Raw genomic sequence first — 17,203 nt, forward strand, 5'->3', positions numbered from 1 at the left:
CTTTGCATAATGATAAATTATTATAGGCTTGTAGCATGGCATACTCTCCAAAGCTGAGAGAAGGGTTTATTTGCCCATCGTGCCTTGAAAAAGGATTTATACCCCCTAAAAATTTCCACATTTTGTCACGTTACAACTAAAAGCGTAAATTTATTTTATTGGGATTTTATGTGATAGACCAACACAAAACAGCACATAATTGGGAAGTGGTAGGAAAATGATAAATGGTTTTCAAAATCTTTTTTCAAATAAGTATCTGAAAAGTGTGGCGTGCATTTGTATTCAGCCCCCCTGAGCCAATACCACCTTTTGCTGCAATTACAGCTGCAAGTCTTTTTTGGGGATGTCTCTACCAGCTTTGCACATCTAGAGATTGACATTTTTGCCCATTCTTTGCAAAATAGCTCAAGCTCTGTCAGATTGGATAGAGAGCGTCTGTGAACAGCAATTTTCAAGTCTTGCCACAGATTCTTAATTGGATTTAGGTCTGGACTTTAACTGGGCCATTCTAATTCATGAATATGCTTTGATCTAAACCATTCTATTGTAGCTCTGGCCGTATGTTTAGGGTCGTTGTTCTTTCTGGAAGGTGAACCTCTGCCCCATTCTCAAGTCTTTTGCAGACTCTAACAGGTTTTCTTCTAACATTGCCCTATATTTGGCTCGATCCATCTTCCCATCAACTCTGACCAGTTTCCCTGTCCCTGCTGAAGAAAAGCATCCCCACAACATAATGGCTGCCACCACCATGTTTCTTGGTGTGGATGGTGTGTTCAGGGTGATGTGCAGTTTTAGTTAGTGTTTTGCTTTTAGGCCAAAAAGTTCAGTTTTGGTCTCATCTGACCAGAGCACCTTCTTCCACGTTTGCGGTGATCCCCACATGGCTTCTCACAAACCGCAAACAGGACTTCTCATGGATTTATTTCAACAATGGCTTTCTTTTTGCCACTCTTCCATAAAGGCCAGATTTGTGGAGTGCACAACTAATAGTTGTACTGTGGAAAGATTCTTCAACCTGAGCTGTGGATCTCTGCAGCTTTTCCAGAGTTACCATGGACCTCTTGGCTGCTTCTCTGAATAATGATTCTGATTAATCCTTGCTCGGCCTGTCAGTTTAGGTGGACGGCTATGTCTTGATAATCAGCTGCCAGGTGTCAATATCTGCACAAGCTACAATTGCATAGCAGTCTGGACCCGATGGGTAGAAGTAGGAGCTATTTGAGAGACTGGAGGAGGCAGATTAGTGGTCTCTTGGATGCTTTGTGTGAGGAGGGGTTTTACCACCCTTGCGTACAGCCTTTCATGTAAATATACATTGTTTTAATTTGGTAGCCCTTGTAGGTGTTTTTGTCCTTTGGTGGCTTCTATGTGTGCAATTGTTGGAAGCACCTCCCCTTAATATAAAGGGTACAGGCACCATTTCAACACACTCCCAGGATTCTCATTTGGGTTTTTTTCAAAGCGTAAGTTTGCAGTTATGTCATACTCTTTCCCTGTTCGAATGATAGATTGAACAGCGTTCCGTGAGGTGTGCAAAGCTTGGGATATTTTTTATAACCTAATCCTGCTTCTAACTTCTCCACAACTTTATCTCTGACCTGCCTGGTGGGTTACTTGGCCTTCATGATGCCGTTTGCTCACTAAGGTTATCTAACAAACCTCTGAGGGCTTTACAGAACAGCTGTATTTAAACTGAAATAAAATTACAAACAGATGGACTCTATTTACTAATTAGGTGACTTCTGAAGGCAATTGGTTCCACTAGATTTTAGTTAGGGGTATCAGAGTAAAGGGGGCTGAATACAAATGCACGCCACACTTTTCAGATCTTTATTCGTAAAAATAAAATTGAAAACCATTTATCATTTTCCTTCCACTTCACATGTGTCACTTTGTGTTGGTTAATCACATAAAATCCCAATAAAATTAATTTATGTTTTTTTTGTTGTAACATGACAAAATGTGGAAAATTTCAAGGGGTAGGAATACTTTTTGCAAGGCACTGTATCTTGAACCCCCTGTAGATATTTTTGCTTTGAAGACATCCTTTGTTTGACATTTTCTAAGCTGCTTTTGCATTTACATTTACTTTTGTGGAGAGCAAGGCCATTCTGCTGTGTACAAAAGCCTGTGAACAGGGGCCCTAACTGTAGGTAGGTGTATGAATCACCAGACTAGCTGAACAGAACTGAAAATCATTTGACAGGTTAAACAGTTCACATATACTGCATGTCCTTTAACTGTGTTTTAGCTGCTGGGGGAGTTTAGCTTTAACGCTGCATAGCAAAGCCACCTTATACATGTGTCCAAGTGGGCCCATTTGGTAACTTACTGGTTTAAACTTTTCAGGATCAGGAAAATATTTTGGGTCCCGGTGAACCCAATATGGAGACAACATCAACAGGTCCCCAGGAGGGATCTCATAATTCTGCAGAAAGAACAAAATAAAGCATGGGGTTACGTCAGAGACTGGGCAGGCCATACATTATGCAACCACAGTTTGAAGGAAAGAATATTGCTAGATTCCCCCATCAACACAGCCAGTGTTGATGGTGGAATCCCGCCTGCTGTTTTATTGTGTTCTACCAGTGGGGAGCACAGCCAGCAGAATACAATGATCACTGCTAATGGCTATAGCCGCTGGCAGTGATCAGGCGAAAAAAATCCAACAGGCTGGTTGTACTGAAGTTGAGCCATAGATTTACTTCAGTACAACCAGCCTGCCCATAGACTGATCCAAATTCGGCTGGTTCCTGCCAAACTGGCCAAATTTTGATCCGACTATGGCTGGCTTAAGTGACAGCACAATAGCAGGAATGAATAGGGAGCATTCAGCAACAAAGGCAATAGACTTCTTTTTACTGGATGCAATGCACCGATGTGAATACAAAGGGAAGAAACTGAAGACACATAGAATGATCAAGTAGCATGTCACCTAAAGGCCAAATTAACTCTAAATCAGGAAAATACATTAGTGCTCCATCCAAACAAAAGATGTGTATAGTCTTGTTTGATTACTCTCTTTAGAAAACTCTACCCTCTGCCAGCACACTGATCTCTGTGTGGAAGCAGTGGTCTCTCTGCAGAGGTGTGACATGTCCCATTCTGAGTCAGAACTAGAGGTCTCCAATCAGCAGGGAGAATGAGCACTGCCGATTGAAGGGTTATAGGATGGACTCAGTAGACACTGTGCTGGATCTTTGCAGAGAGACCACTGCTTCCCCATAGAAAGCAAGGGTTCTTTTTCTACAGCATGCTGACAAGGGATGGGCTTTTCTACGTAGGATGTGCATGCTTTCTAAAGAGAAAAAAAAACTAGCTGTAAAACTTTAAACACCCATTTATTTGATGTACTTGCGATGTATTTTGCTGATTTAAACTTAAAGTTCATTTGGGCTTTAAAGAAACAAAAATAAAAGAAAACCTAAACCTACCACATTTTGATTGGCACCTTTTATTGCCTAAAAACGTAACTTTAGTGCTGAAATTTGCGCACCAGAGTAAACCATACACACAAGCTTTCTTTAAAGCTGAACTCCAAGCACACGCTACCTAAAAACTTGAAAAGTGCACCAGCCTTACACACATGATGCAAACACGTGCCTATGATGTATATAAATGACACTTGCACAACGCATATTAGGTATCGCCCTCACTCGCTGGGATGAGAGAAGTAATTCTAGCGCCATCATTTACTGGTAATGATAAATTGATGAGCTGTAAAGCCTTTAAAGCATCACCTTTTTAGTATAGTCGGTGCCCACTTTGTGGATGCATGCAATTATGTGGCTTGCCATATTTGATATGCGTACATTTGTTCTGTGCAAATGGGGGCAAAAATAAAAATGTTATTAGGGCTACTTCTTATCCCAAATGTTTTTTTTTAAATTTAAAACAGAAAATACCACATTTGGCCGCTAGATTACACCAAGTATAGAAATTTACTATGAAAAATATAGATAGTGCTAAATAGGAAATACCTACAATACTTAGCACCATCTAGTGGCTAAATGCGGTATTTCCTGTTTTAAATAAATGAAAAACTTTTAGCCCCCATTCACACTAGCGCGACTTGTCAGGCGACTTGGTCGTCTGACAAGTCGCGGTGGGTCGCTCGCCATTGATTAGCACAGGACCCGTTCTAATAGGAGCGACGCAAGTCGCACCGACTTAGAAAAAGGGTCCTGTACTACTTTGGGGCGACTTGCATTGACTTCAACGATATGAAGTCCGTGCAAGTCGCGCCGAGGTCGCGGTGCACGCTGTGCATCGCGACTTCACAGGTCGCCCCACCAAGTCGTGTTGCCCCTGTCTGAACGGGGTTAACCTGCACAGGAAACAGCCTAAAAGCATTAAGTGCTGGTTCACACATATGCGATGCGGGAACCCTGCAAATCCACTGCAGGTTCCCACATCGCACTCGACTTGCAGGCAGTTCACACTGCCACCATATGCGAATCGCTGGGGGTGTCAATACAAAGTTAACGACACCCCCAGATCAGTTCACATATCACAGTGCGAACATGAATCGGATCCCATAGGTGTGAATAAACATGTGATTCGATTCTGGTGCGGACCAAAAAAAGGGTCCTGTGCGACTTTGCACGACATTGCACGAATGCAATGCGAATTTAGCAATGCAATCTGTATGGCTGAATTCGCAACGCAAAGACATCGCATGTGATTTGCATAGCAGTGCAGTGCGAATCACATGCAATGTCTGATATTGCATATGTTTAAACCCATAGGCGTGCGCACAGGGTGTGCCGGGTGTGCCTGGGCACACCCTAATCACCTAGGGCACATTAGCATTATCGCTCTGTTTGCCAGTGAGGAGATGGGAAAGATCTCCCTCGGACCTGCTCTGCCATAAGAGAAGTGCCACACACTTCTATTTCACTTTGCCAGCAGGGAGAGTAATGTACCGGGGCCATATACATGTAGGCAAACACATGCATGTGTATTTAAACTTTGGGGTGCACACCCTAATGCAATAGGCTGCGCACACCTATGCTTAAACCGGCACTAAAGTTTGTTATCCCAACATTTCATATTCCTGAAATTACTGTTTTACCATGACTTGTGTTAAAAAGTATCCTGTTATCTTTGCATTGCCTCCTTTGTGTGAAATACCTGGGTGACCCTGCCATTCCTTCTGCTTTCCTATTTCAAACTGACCTCACTAAGCATGAGAGCACATCCATATCAGCATGGTCAGTTGGGAACACAGCCTGCCTGTCCTCCAATAAAAAGACATGTGCTGACACCCCTCTCTGCACAGCCCTTCACTGGGAAGATCAGTGTACTGCTGTTCCTCTTACTCCCACTGACACATCCCCCTGCAGTCTCTTCCCCCCGCTCTCTAATCCCCTTCTGCAACTGAGAACAGAGATCATGCGATCACTTTAAAAAAAGTAAAAAAATACTTTTATAATGTATTTTTTATATCTATACACATTGCAATTCCACCTTCTACCAGAGTAGGACGGTATGAATAAAACAATGATTTCTGATTGGTTATTACACTTTGCAAAAGGTTAGAAATAAATACCTACATAGACTTTCAATGGTTTTACCACTTTCCTGGTAATCGCTCCTGGGGACCTCAGCCGTATGGCCTCGAGGACACAGGACTTTACAAATGGGACTTTCTTCAGATCAGCTGCAGTAATACTCAAATGATGCTGACCTGCCCAAACAAAGACACAAACATTAAAGTGAGCCATTTGTTCAATGAAATAAGAAATGCAATACATTTTGTATTCATAAGTTTTTATTCAATCATCAGGAACAGGAAAGAATGAGCAGAGGACTTCTTGTGTGTAAATCAACTCAAAGGGCAAACATGAATTAACCAATAGTAGTGCTAAAAATGAAGCGCTATAACACCAATAGTACTATAATAAAGTGAATATCCACAATCTGCAGAATAAAAATGTCAATATCAATACTAAATCAGTCCACTGCGATATAAATGATATACAAAAAAATAGTCAGATCCAAATGTGTGTGAAATTCTTTCACCAAAATAAATCCAAGACTGTAAACCAATGTTCATGTGCTATCCCCCACCAAAGGTAAGACCAGAGATGTATAGTAACTAAGTAGAACTACTTCACTACTGTACTTAAGTACGGAAAGGCGGTATCTGTACTTTCCTAGAGTAGAATTTTTTTCTCCTACTTCCACTTTTACTTCACTACATTTTATCGATGATTTCAATACTTCTACTCCAATATTTTTTTTTGTGCTGCATAGTTACTCATTACAATTATAAAAATGACCACTGCCAGAACAGTAGATGGCAGGTTTCATGAAGCTCAAAACATGTGTATTATCAGCGCATAGGAAAATAAAAGCTACTGTATGTATAAATAAAAGCTGCATTTGAAATAATAAAAAACAATATGATGTTCAAACTTTTGACTTCTTTCTTTAATAACTACATAACACAGTACTTGTACTTTTACTTTCAGTACTTGAGTAGCAATTTTTTTTCAAAACTACTTGTACTTTTACTTTCAGTACTTGAGTAGCAAAATTTAAAAAAAAAATACTTGCAATACTTAAGTACAAAAAATGTTGAATACTTTAGTACTTCTACTTAAGTCACTTTTTGATAGAACACTTAAACTTCTACTCAAGTCACTTTTTGATCGAGCACTTGTACTTTTACTCAAGTATGGGTTTCGAGTACTTTATACAACTCTGGGTAAGGCACTCACCACATGGACAGGCTGGTAAAAGGTAAAGCAGCAAGTAGAGCTCAATCAGTGCAAATTGGGCGCATTGCCTCCTCTATCTCCTCCTGCGGTCCAATGCTGCGACTATCCTGGCCCGGTGATTATTGGGGTGTCCCTTTCTCTTGAGTGAGCGCAGCATGTAGATGTGGTGTATTCCTGCACCATCCAGTAGAAGCCATGAAGACACACATGTGGTGGCTGCTTTGGTTTTCTTTCATCTGGCTGAGAACATTTTTATCAAATACAGAAACATTCCTTTCGATCCTGCCATAAATCCGGTGTGCTTGCCACTTCCTACAAACTGAACTGAAATCTCAAAATGAAATTATCAGCTTACCCAGCTATCTTCTATAAACTACAAAAGAACACCTCTCCATGTAATGTAGATGGAGAGGAGGAGGGTTGTGTAGTCAAAATCAGTAGAGCAGCCTAGGGTGACAACACTGCTCCTTAATGGATACAGTACAGTGAATGAGTGCCGTCACCATAGGACAGCACGTGTTACTGGTAGGATTACCAGGTGAAAATAAAGGGAAAAAAGCCTGAAAATGTAAATGAATGCAACCACCACATGTAAGGACTGATAAACTGCAAAATATTATATTTTTGTTTCTGGGTTTACATACACCTAAAGCAGGGGTGGGGAACCTATGGCCGGGGGGCCGTATGCGGCCCTCAAAGTCATTTGGTCCGGCCCCCCATGCAGCTGAGTCTGTGTCTGTCAGCTAATCTGTCAGAATGGAGCCGATGCTTCCTGTATAGTTTCGGCTCCGTTCTGACAGTCTGAGTGAGTCACAGGCGGAGTAATATCAAATGCACTCTGCCTGTGACCAATACAGGAAACGTCGCCTCTTCCTCCACCGCGGCGCCACTGCTAGCCAGCATTTCCCGCCAGCAGCACACACAGCAGTACCAGCCAGAGCCAGCAGTACTCACAGCAGTACCAGCCAGCTGTACCCACCAGCAGTACCAGCCAGCTATACCCACCAGCAGTACCCGCCAGCAGTTCTTTTCAAAACTTACAACCACAAAGAGTCGACTGCGCTCCAGACTAACCGACTCAAACCTGGAAAACCAGTTGCGAGTAGCAACATCATCAATACCAGCGAACATCACACACCTCACCAAAGAGAAGCAGTTGCAGCCATCACATTAGGGGTGAGTTCATTAAATGTTTGACCAAATATAACAGGCACATTTTTAAGTTGATAATTTTGTATGGCCCCCGAATGATTTTTTTAAATACCCAAATGGCCCTTGGCAGAAAAAAGGTTCCCCACCCCTGACCTAAAGCCTTGTTGTGGACTGACAACACACTGCATTTTGTGTACTGAGTGGTGTCAGCCCTGCCCAGTGTCATTTGCTAAACTATTCAAGCACTGCCACTCTCAGATGTCTACAGCACAATGCTAAATCATTCTGTTGTCCAAGATAAGAAATGGAAGGGCTAAATAGAATTATTGAGATAACACAGGAAGTGTGCACAGGACAGCTCCGAATTCCTGACAGGGTCAACAGGTATTTATTGGCACTTTTTGAACATATACAACAAAATCCTTTTAACTGTATATTAAACAGACCAATGTAGAGCACATCAGAGCAGTTCATTGTTATGCCCCGTACACACGTGCAGATTATCTGAAGACTTTTGTCTTCAGATTTACCTTTTCTATGTAGTGCGAGGGCCTGCCGGATTGCATACAAATTGAAAGTGTTTAGGTTTGACCTCATATTATATGGTTTTGGTAAATCTAAAGACAAAAGTCTTCAGATAATCTGCACGTGTGTACGGGGCATTAGGGTTTACATACACTGTATAAGTAAGCTGCTGCGGTTAAAGCTGAATTAACGGTATAGCTTTACCTGATGTCAATCTCCCTAGGGAGCGTGTCACCCCACAAGGGTTCTGGACTGGTACTGCCATTGAACATTTAAACAGCGGGTACAGGTGGAGTGGATCCTTTCGGGGGTGCCACTTGATTTGGTACCTTAGTGCCGTAGGGATTTACCTGCCTCCATTTCCAGCCACCCCACGGTGGGAGAAACCTAGCGGGTCTGTACCAGAGTTTTTCATTCACCTCCCGCTGCCCCGGATCCCTCGCCGCTCACCCCTATAGTGGGGAATACTGCTTTCAGCCCTGGCCTTGGTTGACCCTGGATTTCAGGATTTGAGGTCTTTGGCAGGCGAGGCACTTAATTGTTAATGGACAACTAGACAACAAATAATGGAGGATCAGCCCTTTGCAGGTCTATCGTTTTTGGCAAAAGAAACAGTTGGCTCACTTTCTTGACTCTCTTGCCCCTTTGGACGCATTCATATGCCTCTTACTAACTTTGAGCGCTTATGCGTAGAGCAATCTCCGCTGCGCCATGCATTGTCTGACTTATTAAGGAAAATTCTTAAATATATGTGCACATAAATCCAAAAACATTATTGAAAGTGAAAAATCTATATGAAAAGTCCATGAATAAAAGAAAATCCAATGGTGAAAAAAAAAAAAAAACCCTGTGCTGTATAGAAGAACCACAAGTCCCAGCATGCAGGTGGAGATGGCGCTCCTCTCACGGCAGAAGAAACAAATAGAAGCCCTCAATGAAGCAAAGAGACAAATGGCTTCTTAGCAGATGATGTTGGCTTCCAAACTAATGGAAAAGCCAAATGTGCATAAAGGGGTTAAACCCATCAGGTGCAGATCATCAGAGAAGACCTTGAAAATTTACTCTCAGGAAGACACATGGGAACCACATAGATGTAAAAGGGAACACAGGGCACAGGTTATTTATTAAAGACTATAACACTCACATGTTCATAGAGACTAGCAGGCATATCTTAACCACTTAAGCCCCGGAAGATTTACCCCCTTCCTGACCAGGGCCTATTTTGCGATTCGGCACTGTGTGACTTTAACGGACAATTGCGCGGTCGTGCGACGCTGTACCCAAATGAAATTGACATCCTTTTTTTTCCCACAAACAGAGCTTTCTTTTGGTGGTATTTGATCACCTGTGCGATTTTTTGATCATGCGCTATAAACAAAAAAATAGCGACAATTTTGAAAAAATAATATTTTTCACATTTTTTTTATATGAAATTCCCCCCCAAAAAAATGTAAAAATCAAAATTTTTTAACATTTTAGGCCAATTTGTTTTCTGCTACATATGCTTGGTAAAAAAAAAAAAAAAAAAAAAATCGCAAGAAGCGTATTTTGATTGGTTTGCGCAAAAGTTATTGCGTTTACTAACTAAGGGAAAGATTTTTGTAATTTTTATTGTTTTTTTTTAACGAGTAATGGCGGCGATCTGTGATTTTTTTTGCGGGACTGCGGCATTGCGGCGGACAGATCGGACCCTTGACTGACATTTTTGGGGGTACCAGTGACATTACTACAGTATTCAGTGCTATTCATATGAAGGGGTTAACTTTATTGGAGAGGGAGGGGTTAAGTGTGTCCCTAGGGGCGTGCTTCTAACTGTGATTGGCTGTGGCTGTGTGTGTAACTACAGAGATCAACGGTCCTTCATAGCAGGACCGTATGATCTGTGCTGTTACACAGGGGAGAAGGACAGGCGGCTTTGTTTACATTAGCCGCCTGCCTTTCTCCCGATGCAACCGTCGATCACTCGCGCGGGTGGTGTCCGTGAGCGAGCGGGAGCGCGCCTCCAGCGGCGTGCGCTCGCTCCCTAGAGCCTTTACAGGCTAGTGACGTACCCCTACGTCACTTTGCCTGTGAGGGGCTGACTGCTGCCGTATATTGTCGTGCGGCAGTCGGCAAGTGGTTAAATACACGGTGTAGAAAAAACACAGGCTGCAGCATTCAATCGTATAAAAGCCGGCTTGGGGGCGTGGTCACGAGAACCGGGCTTTAAGATGTTGACCCAGTGGTATCACACGCTTGTAAAGATTTATAAAATGTTTCCCCAATGCCCAAATCTCTGCTGGAGATGTGGAGGGTACACTGGTTTCCTTCTTCACATTTTCTGGCCATGCTGCTTATTGCAATCTTATTGGACGGAAGTTCATCGGATAACCCAGAAATGTACGAACTGTGACCTACCGAGGGACCCTGCGCTTTTCCTCCTGCACCGCCAAAGTTTCTCGGATAAGACTTCTAGGCGTTCCATATTGCCTCTTGATCACAGCGGCAAAAAGCTGCATCCTGCTCTTTTGGAAACAGGCTCCACCCATAGCAGTCTGGTTGAAAAGAGTGGCTGAAATTAATGAGATGGAGGATTTAGAGTCGGTTCACACCGCGGCGACTCAAAGTCGCCCCCACTTTGAAGTCACCCTGACTTTGAAGTCGCCCGTGCAGCACGACTTCATCGCGGCTTGCAAACCACTTCTCATAATAGAAGTCAATGCAAGTCGCTCCGACTTCGCCGAAAAGTAGTGCAGGAACCTTTTTCTAAGTCGGAGCGACTTGAGTCACTCTCATTAGAACGGTTCCATTGCACAGAATGGAGCGCTACTTGTCAGGTGACCAAGTCGCCTGACAAGTCGTGGTAGTGTGAACCGGGTCTCAGTGGCCGCTGAGAAGGGCCTCAAAAAGTGGTTCTACTGGTACAAATGTGATGAGAACAAATCCTTGCTGAATTGAATTATCCTAAACGGAGATTGTACCAATGAGCATCATGGATCTGCTGTGGTGGTGGTTTGACAGAATCCCCCCCCCCCTTTTTTTTTTTAGTTTCCTTCTCCGCTCTCCCCTTCTTCTCTGCATTGTCTTCTTCCTTCTCATTACCTCTTTGCTGGTTTAATTTTTACTTCCACGCTGTTTTTTTCTGGATACAAAGAAAAAAGACCAACACCTTGCAGGGTACAGAAACTCTTTAGTGCTTTTGGGGGCAACCCAAAATTTGGGAATTTCTTTAAATTTCACTTTCAATGTTAATGGTAAACAGGACGAATAGAGAGGATGAATCTGGGGGCACAGACAGCGATAAAACTGACCAGTGTTCTAATCCATCTGAACTCTATCTCCAAAAAAAAAAAAAAAGTTATACTTTACAATAAAGTATTGGAAAAATAATTTGAATTAAACCCCAAAAACAAAAGTATAATACTGTATATTGCAGCTTACCAATCCTAAAATATAGTTGGCTGCATTAGTTTTCATTTTTATGTTTCTTTTCCCATTATTTTCACCTGTTGATCCAGCCGGTAACACCTCCTGTCTTGGGGTGTGTCTACTTTGGTTAGAGGAGCAATGGAGACACCCTTAGACATTGTCAATCCAGGGAGAGGGCAGTGTTAGATACACCAGCAGATTTGGATGGTCTAATGAATTAAAGCTGAACCCTGCAGAAGCCACAGAGACAAGCTTCAGAAGCCACAACTAAAGCTGGATACACACTATACAACTTTTGTTGGTAGATTTCCATTAGATTTATCTTCAACTATGTAGTACAAAGGCCTGCCAGATTGCATACACATTGAAAGTGTTTAGGTTTGACCTCATATTATATGGTTTTGGCAAGTCTAAAGGAAAAAATCTAAAGAAAATTGTATAGTGTGTATCCGGCTTTAGACACAGCTAGGACTATGTATAGCAAAGACCGCTCTTCTCACAGTTCTTATGATAGGGTCATTTTTTTGGCCAATATTTGCCATTTATCTTTCATTAGGGATGTGTCCAAGAATTTACATAATTTAAAAGGTTAAAAAAAAACAGCAATCTACAGTATGATGAAAGATCTTCTAAATTCCATGGAACACATGCCCAAATATTTTCCTACCAGCATCAAGCCTTATTTTGGAAGGGCAGGTATTATTCTCATTCGAAATAGCACAATTGTTCTCTCCTACAAATAGGCGTAAATCCTCGGTGATAAAGGGGAATCTGAAAGCCATGATTAACATTCCATAAGGACAAATTAACCTTCCATCCAAACACAGGGGGACTGGAAGGTCAGCTGCAGTGAACCACTGTCATCTAGTGGTCGCTATTAGAATTACATTTTACATTTATCCAAAATGACAATGCAGAATGGTCAAATGGCTGATTCCCCGTAGGTTATGTTATGCATAAAGGAATTTTGTACAAATGGCTTCTTAGTAAGGTCCAAATGCAAGAATAAGCCCTTTGTGCAAAACATAGCAAGGTTCTTCTGTTGAAGTCTGCTTGCCTGTGTGCCTTTTACATAACAAACCTACCACCAAGCAAGAAAATCATGCAGAATCATCATTTTGGATTTGTTCTAAACACAGAAAGGTCGGCCCCAGACCCCCTGGGAATGATTTCAAAGAAGAGTAGCACTGGTAGAGATATGTAGGCTGCCATGGAAGACTTCCTTCTAAAAAAAAAAAAAAAGTACCAGTTACCTGGCTGTTTCTTGCAGTGAGAAAACCCAATCTGCATTGGTCATTCAGGAAGAGTTGAAACCTCTGAATGGCATGACATAGTTGCCAACATTTAAAAAAAATTTCCAGGGACAGTTTGCAGCACAGCTATCAATTACCACACCCACTTCACTGAAGCTCCACCCACTCTGCATAATTAATCTCGCCTATTTATCAGATTATAGAGTCTACACAATATAGAGAGAATTACAGGAAATTAAAAAGGGAATTTTAAAACTTAAAGCGGAGTTCCAGCCTTTTCACTCACCTGTCCAACGGTCCAGCGATCCTCTTCCCTCTGGTCTCGGCGGCGCCGGCATCACTGCTGTGGGCACCCGGCTTCGACAGTTTGCGGCTTCACAGCCGGGTACCCGCTGCGCATGCGCGAGTTGCGCTGCACGTCTTGATTGGCCGGCAATCTTCTGGGACCTCTGACATGTCCCAGAAGATTGCAGGGAGGGAGGGGGAGAGGAGAATTTCCGTTCAGGGCGCCGCGGCGCTCCGAGCAGAAGTGGGAGCGGGTACCTGTCAAAACTAGGTACCCGCTCCCCCCCCCCCAAAAAAATGACATGCCAAATGTGGCATGTCAGGGGGTTAGAATACCTAAAGCGGAAGTTCCACTTTTGGGTGGAACTCCCCTTTAAGGCCACAGTAGCAGAGTTGGAATAATTCTCCCATTCAGCTGCACTACTTCTGCGTAACATTTATGGGCAGCCCGATAAACAGGCGCTTCCAGGGACAATATATATGACCTGAGACAGGCTCCTATTTGCAGGGACTGTCTCAGGAAAAAAGGGACAGTTGGCAAGTATGGCATGATAGTCAACTGACTCATTTTTTTTTTTTTTTTTTCAGGAGAGCTCAATAATGACAGACTATGTATTCCATAAAGGTTTACGTTAAAGCTGAACCCCAGGGATAAACAAATATTGTCTAAATACAAGAGTCATGTACGTTTTTCCTTGAATCTTGGTGTGCTTTGTGCATTTCCAGATCTGTGCAGTAATCCAGTGTAAACTTTCCCTCTGTGCAGGACTCTCCTGTAATAAAGACCGCTCACTGCTTCTCCCTTTCTATGTGCAGGGTGACTGGTATTGTCACCACTCCTCCTGTAGTTTTCTGCAGGCGGCCTGTAGTAGGTGGGGCCTCCTGAGTCCCCAATATTACATAGGTTCCCCTTTTGCCTCCAAAACAGCCCTGACCCATCGAGGCATGGATGCCACGAAAACCTCTGATGGTATGCTGTGGTATCTGGCACCAAGCCATCAGATTGGCTCTCTCAACTGATTGGTATCACACTTCAGAGATCAGGCCAGTGTCATGGGAATCAGCCCCATAAATTCCTGGAAATACTGAGAAATCAACCCATATAAAAATACTCTAGCACATAAAGAAATTTCAGAACAAACATACGCTGAATTTTTATAAATGATATAAGGATCAAATGAACAATTTGCACACAATAGTAATATCCGTTATATCCCGCTCTCCTGACTGGCTCACTGACTTTGATTGACAGCCACGGGAGCCAATGGCGCCACGAATGTATCTCAGCCAATCAGAAGGGAGAGTCCTAGACTGCCGAGGGACTCGTGGACTTCCCTGGACAGAAATGGGGCTCAGGTAAGTATTGGAGTGTGCTGGTTCACACAGAATGCTTTTTATCTTAATGCATAGAATGCATTAACCTCCCTGGCGGTATTCCAGAGTGTGGCTCGGGCTTTACTTTCAGTAACAAAAGCGGTAACCCCGAGCCACACTAGGGATTACCCCAGAATGTGACCCACCTTCCCTGCCGTCCTCACACTCTCTCCCCGCTCTGTGCATGGCCGATTGATGGCACTTGTCTTCCGGTTCCGTTTCCTGCGAGCGTTGCAAAGCAGGGGGGTGGAACCGGCGCAAATTCAAAAAAGTGTAAATACACAAAATTACGTGATACAAAGCTGTGATCCTAATGGATTACACTGTATCATGCCATTTCACCACAGGATTGCACCTGGTGATTTATTGTATTTACATTTTTTTACGTTCACACCGGTTCCACCCCCCTGCGTCGCAACACTCGCAGGGAAGGGAACCGGAAGACAGGTGCATAGGCCGAGCACACGGGATCGCAGGGAAAGGTGAGTTTTAAAATATAAAACAACAGATTTCCATGCAAAAGAATGTACCGCTTTTAGCACAGAAATCTGGACATAGTCAGACCACCAGGGAGGTTAAGATAAAAAACCTTCTGCCTTTACAACCCCTTTAATGCTTGTAGACATTTGATACATACATACCTCCTTTACCAAATACAGAAGTAATTTCACCTATGACCTTCTTGTAAACCTCTGGTTCCGAAATGATGAAAGCAAGTGTCCAAAATGTGATCTAAAATAAATAAATGATGAGGGCATTTTTTAATCCGCTGGCATTCTGAACAGTTTTCCAATTATGTGAATTTCAATTGTGAAAAAATACATATACTGTATGGGATTCCTGCACCACCACTACAGTCAGGTCCATAAATATTGGGACAGCAACACAATTCTAAACTTATTTGGCTCTATACACCACCACAATGGATTTGAAATGAAACAAACAAGATGTGCTTTAACTGCAGACTTTCAGCTTTAATTTGAGGGTATTTACATCCAAATCAGGTGAACGGTGTAGGAATTACAACAGTTTGTATATGTGCCTCCCACTTTTTACGGGACCAAAAGTAATGGGACAGATTAACAATCATAAATCAAACTTTCACTTTTTTAATACTTGGTTGCAAATCCTTTGCAGTCAATTACAGCCTGAAGTCTGGAACACATAGACATCACCAGACGCTGGGTTTCATCCCTGGTGATGCTCTGCCAGGCCTTTACTGCAACTGTCTTCAGTTCCTGCTTGTTCTTGGGGCATTTTCATTTCAGTTTTGTCTTCAGCAAGTGAAATGCATGCTCAATCGGATTCAGGTCAGGTGATTGACTTGGCCATTGCATAATATTCCACTTCTTTCCCTTAGAAAAACTTTTTGGTTGCTTTTGCAGTATGCTTCGGGTCATTGTCCATCTGCACTGTGGAGCGCCGCCCAATGAGTTCTGAAGCATTTGGCTGAATATGAGCAGATAATATTGCCCGAAACACTTCAGAATTCATCCTGCTGCTTTTGTCAGCAGTCACATCATCAATAAATACAAGAGAACCAGTTCCATTGGCAGCCATACATGCCCACGCCATGACACTACCACCACCATGCTTCACTGATGAGGTGGTATGCTTTGGATCATGAGCAGTTCCTTTCCTTCTCCATACTCTTCTCTTCCCATCACTCTGGTACAAGTTGATCTTGGTCTCATCTGTCCATAGGATGTTGTTCCAGAACTGTGAAGGCTTTAGATGTTGTTTGGCAAACTCTAATCTGGCCTTCCTGTTTTTGAGGCTCACCAATGGTTTACATCTTGTAATGAACCCTCTGTATTCACTCTGGTGAAGTCTTCTCTTGATTGTTGACTTTGACACACATATACCTACCTCCTGGAGAGTGTTCTTGATCTGACCAACTGTTGAAGGGTGTTTTCTTCACCGGGGAAAGAATTCTTCGGTCATCCACCACAGTTGTTTTCCATGGTCTTCCGGGTCTTTTGGTGTTGCTGAGCTCACCGATGCATTCTTTCTTTTTAAGGATGTTCCAAACAGTTGATTTGGCCACACCTAATGCTATCTCTCTGATGGGCTTGTTTTGTTTTTTTCAGCCTAATGATGGCTTGCTTCACTGATAGTGACAGCTCTCTGGATCTCATATTGAGAGTTGACAGCAACAGATTCTAAATTCAAATAGCACACTTGAAATGAACTCTGGACCTTTTACCTGCTCCTTGTAAATTAGATAATGAGGAAATAACACACACCTGGCCATGGAACAGCTGAGCAGCCAATTGTCCCATTACTTTTGGTCCCTTAAAAAGTGGGAGGCACATATACAAACTGTTGTAATTCCTACACCTTTCACCTGATTTGGATGTAAATACCCTCAAATTAAAGCTAAAAGTCTGCAGTTATAGAACATCTTGTGTGTTTCATTTCAAATCCATTGTGGTGGTGTATGGAGCCGAGGGATTAGAATTGTGTCAATGTCCCAATATT

The 17,203-nt window shown here is 42.7% G+C and overlaps 1 protein-coding gene across 1 annotated transcript in view; it reads right to left on the minus strand.

Annotated features, from left to right (window-relative positions):
• Window positions 1–17,203, minus strand: part of CYP39A1 (cytochrome P450 family 39 subfamily A member 1) — a 169,369-nt gene that overhangs the window by 52,499 nt on the left and 99,667 nt on the right. Inside the window, exons 7-9 of the mRNA XM_082249199.1 lie at window positions 15,364–15,454; window positions 5,556–5,689; window positions 2,333–2,428 (exon numbers count right to left, since the gene is read on the minus strand). Coding sequence (XP_082105325.1) covers window positions 2,333–2,428; window positions 5,556–5,689; window positions 15,364–15,454 — 321 coding nt within the window. The remainder of the gene's footprint in view (window positions 1–2,332; window positions 2,429–5,555; window positions 5,690–15,363; window positions 15,455–17,203) is intronic.

This window comes from Pelophylax lessonae, assembly GCF_965119305.1.
Source record: "Pelophylax lessonae genome assembly, chromosome: 3".
NCBI lineage: Eukaryota > Metazoa > Chordata > Amphibia > Anura > Ranidae > Pelophylax > Pelophylax lessonae.